Here is a 9,367-nt window from a genome sequence, read left to right on the forward strand (position 1 = left end):
GCCCTGTGGGATGTACGCCCTCCCGGACCCTGCACCACTTCCAGCCCCATCCCATTAACCCAGTGGCACTGCTGTGCTGGGCAGACTGGGGCATGGACAGACCTTCCTCACCAGGGCTGTGCGGGTGTCCCACAACACTCAGTGGGCACTGTGTTTATTCTGGTGCCTCTGCCGGGTACAGAGTGCTCACATCACAGTTAAAAACAAGTTGTGCTAGTACCAATACACCGTAAAACATTAAAATAAGGAGCTATATGCATACACGGGGCATGGGAAGAGTGCCACCGGTTGTCTGCAGTGTGCCCACCCAGCCACCCCTCCGGGCAGCCGGGCAGTCCTCAGACACGTCCCCCGCCAAGGAATCCAGCTATTTTCCCCTTTTTGCTTTTTTTTTCCCCTTTGTCACGAGCCTGACCAGCACGTGGGCTCCTCAAAGAGCACCCATAACTCAGCCCTCAGCATCTCGGGCCCAAGCGTCACGCGTGGCCTCCGGTCTGGGCACCAGCACAGCCCAGTGCTGACGTCTCCTCTGAGTTGAAAATGTCTCTGAAAATGGAGCGGTGCCCTGTTCCGGGGGTCACAGGCCACACGGTGACACGATAGATAAAAATGTCCTGCAGTGTTTTTTTAAATAGCTGGTACAGTTCGGGGCAATCGGGCAGCACAAAGCAGGGGTCCCCAGTGCCTGGCATCCGCCCGGCAGCAGGACCAGTCAACGAATGTGTTGTAGGACAACACCAGACCGTGCTCATCCCACACCAGTGGCTGCTGCAAGGGTGGTCACCATCCTCGTGGTGGGCATGGGCAAGGCTGGAGGACTGCGGCCCTCCCCCAAGCACCCTAGAGGACTGTCGTCTCCTTCTCCGTCATCGAAGACATCTTGGAGAAGCTCCTGTGGACGATGCTGGAGTGGCCCGTCTCCTCGCTGAGGGCGTTCACCAGTCTGGAAAGGATGGTCACCTTAAACTTCTTGAAGTCCTGGCCCATGAAGACGTAGAGGACGGGGTTCATGCAGCTGTTGGAGGCCGCCAGCGCCGTGGTTATGGGGATGCCGATCTCGAACACGGAGCGCGAGACCATGTCAGGCTCTGTCTCCAGGAGGTTCAGCAGGTGGTAGGGACTCCAGCAGAGGAAGAAGGTGACTATAATGGTGACGATGATCTTGAAGGGCTTTTTGGACTTGGCAAGGCGGTTTCGCCGCAGGTTGAAGACGATGGCGACGTAGCAGAAGGTGATGATGGTGATGGGAAGGATGTACCCTGCAAGGAACCTGGTGATGTTCACCGTCCGGTGCCTCATTAGTGCCAGGGCTTGGTAAGACTTGTTCCTGGACAGGGAAAAGTTGCTAAAACAAATCACAGAGTTGCGGGCTTGTGCCGTGTCTCGGAAGACAAGAGACGGGCAGCTCATAATGATGCCGACGGTCCAGATGATGAGGCAGACCAAATAGGCCAGGTTGGTTGATCGATGGTTTTGGGACCAGACGGGAAAAACCACCGACACGTAGCGATCGAAGCTGATGGTGGTGAGCAGGAGGACGCTGGTGTACATGTTGAGGATGAGGAGGAAAGAGTTCAGCTTGCACATGACTGTCCCAAAGATCCAGTTGTACCGCATGGCCGTGTAGGCGATGTTTATGGGCAGGAAGATGTTGAAGAGGAAGTCGGCGACGGCCAGGTTGAGGAACCAGATGGCGTTGACCGACCTCTTCATCTTCAGGGTTATGATGGCAATGACGAGGCCGTTCCCCAGGATGCCCAGCACGCAGGACACGCTGTAGATGACAACGGAGAGGATCCTGGCGATGTCCTTTGGGTCGTGGGATGGGCTGGTCCACACGCTGCTCGACTCATCGTAGGTGTAATCCAGGTAGTCGTTGTAGTTATCAAGGTCGTCGGAGTAATCGGACAGATTGGAGAGCGCCATTATCGGTGCACAGATCGCTGCCAGGTCAGTGCCAGCCTCTTGGGGTGGTTCCTGCTGAGCAAACACATGGGGTTAGATCAAATGGCATGGCCAGGGGAGCCCCGAGGTGGCCCTGCTGCTGTCCCTGTGCAGACCTCTCCTGCCGGGAACAGCGGGGTGCTCGGGGAGCCAGGACCAGCAGCTCCCTCCTCACCTGCACCTGGTTCTGTTCGGAGCTGCAATATCACGGCTTGGATCAGACAAAATCTGTTCGCCCTTGGGCGGATGAGGCTGGGGAGGAAGCAGAATTAAAGAATTAAATCCATGAACATGCATGAGGTGGCTGGACTCAAATAGAGTTATTTCTCTCATTAAACCAGTGCCCTGGGTGTTTTAAAACACTGATTGTGAGCACACAGAGCACCTTTTGCCATAATCAAAAGCTGGGCTCCTGCAGTGGGTTAAAGCCAAGCTGGCGAGGGGGGCGAGCGCAGGGCAAGTCCCAGCCCCAGACATCATACCTGAGCTCGTCCTTTTGGGCAGAAGAGAGCTCTGTGTCGAAACTGGCTGCATGCTGCTGCTTTCAGGGAGTTTCAGCTCAAAGTCCCCCCCGCACTGAGCATCATCCTCCCTGACGGCACGGCTCTGAAGCCCACGGTGTGTTTGTACGATAAGCTATTGTTTCTCCCTGGGCTTTTCCTGAGGTTCCTTCCCGTGCGGCCCCGCTGCTCTCTGCCCCTTCCTTCCCTCGCTGCCACTCCCATCGGGGACACGGTGGTTTGGGGAGCAGGGCCTCGAGCCCAGGAGCCCTGGGTGAGCCGAGGGCAGGAGCAGTTTTCGGAGGTCCCATCCACCCCGCCCCCCCCCATGGATTTTGAGGCCAGGAGGATGCTAAAACCCTTCCAGGAGTGATGCAGCTCAACCCCTTTGCTTCGCCCTGTGCCCAGCTCACCGGAGAGGTGGCCAGGGGACAATTCCCTGAGTGGTGCAGAGCCCATGGGTGCACACCCTGAAGGGCATCACTTGTCCTGCATCCAACGCGGGTTCAGTGACCAGGGAAGTGGCTCTGGGGCCGTGCCTGGGCTGGAACTGCTGCTGGGGCTGCTCCCAGCAACAATTAATGCGGTTCTAGTGCAAAACTCGCCCTTGAGCTTGAGCTGGAAAAGCCTTGCCCCAGCAAACCCTTGATGGTCAAAAGGAGGAATTAAAGCTGATGACCCAGGGGAAGTAACAGGATCAGCAGAACCGGCGGCCGTGCCGCTGACTGGTAGTGCTCCCGGGTAATGAGCCGTGCCAGCCGCCACCTTCACGGCCCAGCGGCTCCCACAGCAGCGCTGTCCCAAAGGCGGGTGGCACGTGTCCCCGACTGGTGGCACAGCTCTGCCCTCAGCAGCAGGGATCCGCTGGACCCCAATTCCCCTGCTGCTCCCAGCCATGACCCCGCTCCTCCCCCTGGGGGGACCCGGGCAGTGCAGGCCCCCCGGTTGTGCCCACACATCCATTTTTAATGTAAAAGCTGCTCTTCGCTGTTATTTTATAGTCCCTGAGCCCAGCGAGTGCAATGACATTCAGCTTGACATTTCAGAGCTGTGTTTAATGGATTATTTATTTGAATTGTCTGTTTATTTTGACCCTCCCCACCCTCTTTCCCTTTTACTGGGTTTTAACATTTCTAAGGCAGAGGTACGAGGCCGATGATGGGAAGGAAGCCCCCCAGCCCCCCCCAGGTGCAGCAGTGAGAGCCCTGGCATGGAAACGTGCCCTGAATACAGTCCCCGTGGCAGCGGGTGCATGGCAAGCATCCTGCCCGTGCCAGGTCAGCGAGGGTCACCCAGTCCCACTCCTGCCAGCCTGGCCTCCGAGGCATCAAAGCTCCATTTTGCACAAATCCTGCTTCCTCCCACACTCGTCATCCCCTGCCCTCTCGACGTCAGCGTTACCCGGTGCCCCAGTGCGCCGGGGGTGGGAGCTGGAGACCAACACAGCCGGAAAAGTCAGCCAGCAAATTCCTACCTGCCCTCCCGCCCCGAAAAGGCAGAGCCCGAGGGGTGGCCGTGTGAACTGTCCTCGTGCCTCACTGCAAGAAAACCCGCAGACTCTGTCTGAGCAAAAACCCCCACGCAACCATGAGAGTGTTTCAATGTTCCTTCTGGGCTGCAAATACCTCGCTTGAGCCAAAACCATGTAACTCCCTGTTCCCTATTCATCTCTGTCCTCCTACCTCACCAGAAACCAGCACAGGATCTACCCGAAATAGCCCGCCAGCACGCAGCCGCCCTCCCCGTGATCCACACAGCTGCGCTGCTCCGGGGACCCCGGGGGCTGAGCTCAGCACCGGGCTGGGATCCCCAGGGGCCGCCGGCGTCCCCGGGCGCACGGCGAGGATGAGGTCAGGGCTGTTGTTCTTGGGACGGCAACAGGAAGCGGAGGGAACAGCAGAAATGTTCAAATCCAGCTTTTCTGGGCGAAAGCGTTTCCGCGGCCGGCTCGGGCGCGCGGAGGACGGATGTGACTGGGGAAGGGGGAGCGCGGCCGGATCCCGCCGCGGGGCTGCCTCTCGCCGCGGGATGCTCACAAATGATTTTCAGCTGCTGGATGCAGGCTGAAAACCAGCCTGGAATCAGCCTTTCCCCCCGCTGCCCTCGCTCCCCATCCCAAGGCAGCCGCGCGGTGACCGGTGCTGAGCTGCAAGGGACGTCCCCGCGTCCCCTGGGAGCCGGACCCAACGTGGGTCGGTGGTGAAGAAGCAGCTCCAACATCGCCCTGCACCTGCCCCACAGCGGTCCCCCCGAGCCCTGCATTTCCTCCCGGCAGCTCCCAGACCCGTGCAGGGCACTGCCAGTGCCCAGGGGAGCGAGGAATGAGGGAAGGAACGGGAAAGCATCTCTGGGTGCCCAGCTCCAATTCACGCTTCTTTTAGCTGGCAATTGCCATGGCAACAGCTCTGGCACAGAGAGGGATTGTATGACATCCCAGTGCAATACTCCCAGAGGATGCCCCGGGAAGGATTCCTCATCCTGGGTGCAAGTTGGACGCCGACAAAATGCTCAGAAATAGAGAGCTCAGACCATGCCACTGCTAAACCCCCAGAGGGAGGTGACACAGGAGCCGGCCAGGAACCACAAGCTCAAACCCTATTTTTAGATTAGGTGCATGCAGAAAAGCTTCCTGGCGTCTCAGCGGGGTACCCTCAGCCCCACAAAATCCCCGCAGCATCATCTCCCGTCCCCATAGCATCACCATGGGTCCTTGGGGGAGACCCCTGTGCTGCAGCGCCCCCCGAGCACCCCAGCCCCAGCACGGCACAGCCATCCCCGGCTGCTGGGCATCAGCAGGAGCAGCAGCCCCTGAGGCCAAGGAAGGGGACACAGGGAGTTCCCAGAGGGGAAGCTGAGGCACCGAGCCCTGCCCGAGCCCTACCTGCATCCACGGTGCTCGGGTGCATCCCTGCTTCGAGCACCCTTGCCCCGCTCCACCGGGACCCCCGGCCCCTGCCTGCACAGGGCCCCGTGCCGAGGCTCCCTCCCCGGCCGTACGAGCAGGGGAAAAAAAAAAAAAAGGAATAACTGGAAAAGGCAGCCTTAAAAAGCCGGCTGTGCCCAGGGTGGGACAGAATAACAGCATGAGTCAGTGTTTATCTGGGCAGAGCTGCGCAGGCTGGGTCGGGACAGGACGGGTCAGGTCTCTGTGAGCTGCCCCCGGCTGTGGCACGGGCACCCGGGCAGCGTGCGGGGTCACCCTGACAGCAAGGGCACCCCGCTCCGGCCAGAAATGGGTGCCTGGCCGCCCAACACGATGCTCACCCCGGGGTGAAGGTGCTGCAGGAGCCGGGCGAGGAGAGGCAGCCTGCCCTGCACAAAGCGCTGCGGACGCTGCGAGGTGCCCCGGGGGGGCACGGCCCTGGCCCATCGCTCCCCCCTCCCGCTGTTCTCATGAAGGGCTCAGTGTTACAGAGAGAAACCAGAAAGCTTGCAATGGCACTGGCAAAGATTTGCTTTAAAAAGGGCAGTTTATGCTCCTGCCTCCGAGATAATAAAAGCTCTCTCCTCTCCCATTCATTCTTTTATCTATATATTTTTATATATGCAGGCTGCTATTAATTCTAGGCCCTCCTGGCATTTAGCAGGCAGTAAAAAGGCCAATAAAAATCCCTTTTTCTGCAGGCAGAGCACCAGCACCACGGGGACCCCGGCTCCCTCCAGCCCCGCGGGACGCAGCAGCACCCGGCCTTGGGTGTGGGACAGAGGGCGAGGGCTGCAAGCTGGGCGATGTGAGAGGCACCCATCCCTCGGGGCACGTCTCCCCATTCCCTGCAGCTCCCATCCCTCGGGGCACATCTCCCCATTCCCCGCACGTCGCAGCTCCCCGGCTCCCCGGCACGGTGCCAGCAGCCCAGCTGCACGGCACAGCCGTGGCGGTGGCCGCGGTTCCGCGTCCCCAGGGTCCCAGCATCAGCCCACGCGGGGGCAATAGGGCGTGAAATGGTGTAAAGGCGGGGGATTTGCATCCCACATGAGGGCTGCAGGGCTTGCCCAGGGTGCCCCGTGCATCACCAGGGCTGTTTGGGGACAAAGCCAGCATGAACTTGGGGACACCCTGCCGAGGCTCGCACGGCACCTGCGGAGCTGCCCCAGCTGCTCGCGCCCCTGCTTCCAGCCGCTCGGGATTTCAAGGGCGCACAGAGGAAGGAAACCAAGAAAAGGAAACGGTCTGTCCCTCCTGCTGCCAGACAGACAGACGTGGCCATGCTGGGCTGGGGGGGCTTTCAGGGTCAGGCAGAGCGCAGCTCCCTTACCCTGCTTGCTCCCCGGAGCAGGAGGGGGGCACCCCGAAAGCCCCCGACGCACAGGAGCACCTCCCCAATGCACAGCAGCAAAGCGAAGCACCCCGTTCTCCTTGTCCCCCCCAAGGGGACGCTTTAAGATCCCCCCTCCCCCAAATTACATCCATCAGCCCCTTGCTTGAGCCCCTCCACGCAGCTTTCCCACATGCTACGCTCCTTGCTGACGCGCAGGGTGCAGATTTCTTTTCTAAAAAACTTTTTTTTTTTTTAATGTTTTTGTTTTTAATGGAAAAGCACAAAAAATGAGGGTGGCAGTGACCTCCAGGACCCCAACACACGGCACGCATTGGGACCCCGGAGGTCACCGCCACCCTCTGCCAAGCCAAACCCCAAACCCACTTGATAATAACAGGGAGGAGAAAAGCCTCGGCTGGCTGTGTTGCCCTTGAGAAAGGAAAGATTTTCTGCTGGCTCCAGCAAAACCCTCCCCACACCCCGAATATTGCTCCGCTCCCAGCATGGGCACCACCTGATGAATATAAAAACCCGGAGGTATTTACCTGAAGCTCCCAGCTCGCTAAGTCCCCGGGGTTTTGCACACGCAGAGGCTGGATTACATCTCCCTGCTACAGCCCCGTTAGGATCCTGCCAGCAGCCCTGGGCTTTTGTCACTTCACCGCGAGCGGCCGGGGCCGTGGATATTGCTGAGCTTTCTCATCCCGAGGAGGACACGCACGTCTTGCCGACGGGAGAATGAGCAAAACCTCAGCCTGTGGCACAACAGAACAGACGTTGCCTTGGCACGGAGCTGGCCCGTGCCTGGGAAGGAGGAAGCGATGCTCCGCGGCAGGATGTGGGGACGCAGACCCTTATTTAGAGGCTCTCGTGCGCAGCCCAGCTCCCCCCGTGCCGTGCCCACCCCCGGGTGCTGCTGCCCCTCGTGGGACCCCTCGGGCAGGATTTGGGCATCCCTTGGTGGCTCACAGCCGCGGGCTTGGTGCTCGTGGCAAGCAGCACCAAAGGGTCCCCCTGGGCTGGGCTGGGGCATCCGCACCCAGGCTGTCTGCTGAGCCGCTCCCCTTCGCCGCCAGAGCAGTGGGCAGGGAGGAGAGGGACAGCCCAAAAATGTTACTCAGGGTGGACGGGGGACACGCCGCCAGCAAGGAAGCCGAAGGGCTCCCGCTGCAGCCAGCAGAACCCCCTGGGCTCCGCGCAGAGCAACATCCGAGGCCAGCACTGCCCCGAGGACACGCAGCAGAGCCGCGGCGCGGCACGTGAGCGCGCGCACCCCAGGGCGCTGCAGCCACGGGGCCAGCCCGAGCCAGGCACGTGTTGGCCCCCGACGCCCCCGGGGTGCGTGGCGGAAGGGGAACTCGTCCCCCCCGCTGCTCCGCGCCGCCCCCAGCGCCGCGCTGGCCAGGTCCTGGCTGTCCCCAGCTGCTCGTCCAGCTGTGACCCACGCACCGGGGGGGGGGGGGGGGGGGGGGCCGGATCCGGCGGCGCGCTCCCGGGAGCGGATCAGCCCGTCCCGAATTGCTCCGGGATGAGCGGAGGTGCGAGGAGGCGGAGGGGGGGGGGGGGTGCCGTGCCTGGGAAAAATGGGGCTTCCCCATTGCCGGCCCCCCCGGCAGCTCCACGGCTTTGGGGGGGGTCACTGGGGCTCGTGAAACCATCCCGAAACGGGTGCAGAACTGCAAAGCCATCGCAAGTGTGTGATCTGGGACAGCAGGCGGTGCCCAACGAGAAGTGACACCTCTGGGGGCAGTCAGGGCCCCGCGATGTCCCACGCAGGTGGCGATTTACTCCCCCCCCCCAGACCCCAAGTGGCCCGGGACGGGGTCGCACGGCAGGGGCTAAAAAGAGGAATTGGGGCCCTGCTGCGATCCCGGCTTTGCACAACGCCGGGTTACAAAACCGCCCCGCAGCTGAATCAGGAGGAAAATTGCTGATGCGCCCGGATCGGCGGCGCCCGGCCGGAGAAAGGAGAAGAGAGGCGAGGCCCCTGCAAAGTGCCTGGGCAGGGGGGGATCCGGCAACGTGGGCGGCTTGTGGCCATCATGCTGGTGCTGCACTGGAACCGTCCCCGGCCGGGGGCTGGCAGGACCCTTGGGGTGACAGTGGCGAGGCAGAGCCCAGTGGAGCACAGCCCCTTGGCCACCCCAAGGTGCTTGGGCAGCACAGTGCCCAGAGCAGCAGCAAGCAAAATTCGCACCCAGAAGTAGTGAAAATAAATAACTAAAGTGAAACTTGGTCCTGGTGCGGGGGGGGGGACGCACGGGCTGGTGCTGTCCCGGTCCCCACCGCAGCCCCATTTCCATGCCAGCAGGACCTGTCCTAACCTCTCCCATGGCCAAAGACCCCAATTCCCCACCGCAGCCCTCCTCCAGCGACCCCTCCACCACCCCACGGTGCCGGCACTCGCGCCGCAGGGGGACACCAGCTCGGCCACCGCCTGCCCGTGGGGACAGCACCAGGAGGCTTGGTTGGGAAGGAGCCCCCCGGCCCCGAGGGGTCCGCAGGAGACGGGGCAGGGGGGGCTCAGCGTGGGCTGCTCCTCTCTTCCCCCTCTTCCCAATACCTGGAGCGGCGCCGCGCTCTCCCTCTGCTGCGGGCCGGGGAGGACGAAGGCAGCGGGTGGGAGCGAGGAAGAGGAGGTCAGAGGATGCTGGCGGTGCCGGG

At 61.6% G+C, this 9,367-nt stretch overlaps 1 protein-coding gene across 7 annotated transcripts; it reads right to left on the bottom strand.

The window, feature by feature from the left end:
- Nucleotides 1-124: 124 nt before the first annotated feature.
- CMKLR1 (chemerin chemokine-like receptor 1) lies at nt 125-7,950 on the bottom strand. Of its 7 annotated transcripts, none has more exons than XM_050714173.1 (4): nt 7,743-7,869; nt 7,249-7,458; nt 2,120-2,196; nt 125-1,977 (listed from the first exon to the last, which is right to left on the bottom strand). In XM_050714173.1, exon 4 carries the CDS (start codon nt 1,924-1,926, stop codon nt 841-843), a length of 1,086 nt encoding a protein of 361 aa, XP_050570130.1. In that variant the 5' UTR covers nt 1,927-1,977; nt 2,120-2,196; nt 7,249-7,458; nt 7,743-7,869; the 3' UTR covers nt 125-840. The 7 variants fall into 7 exon arrangements, with proteins under 7 accessions (XP_050570130.1, XP_050570131.1, XP_035421603.1 ...); XM_050714174.1 differs by having other exon boundaries at nt 125-1,980; nt 7,743-7,866; XM_035565710.2 differs by having other exon boundaries at nt 7,249-7,950.
- Between the last annotated feature and the right edge of the window lie 1,417 nt (nt 7,951-9,367).

This window comes from Cygnus atratus, chromosome 17 (genome assembly GCF_013377495.2).
Source record: "Cygnus atratus isolate AKBS03 ecotype Queensland, Australia chromosome 17, CAtr_DNAZoo_HiC_assembly, whole genome shotgun sequence".
Classification (NCBI taxonomy): Eukaryota; Metazoa; Chordata; class Aves; order Anseriformes; family Anatidae; genus Cygnus; species Cygnus atratus.

What these genes read in the sequence shown, in the direction of transcription:
- CMKLR1 (XM_035565710.2), bottom strand. Translation starts at nt 1,926, where the DNA reads ATGGCGCTCTCCAATCTGTCCGATTACTCCGACGACCTTGATAACTAC.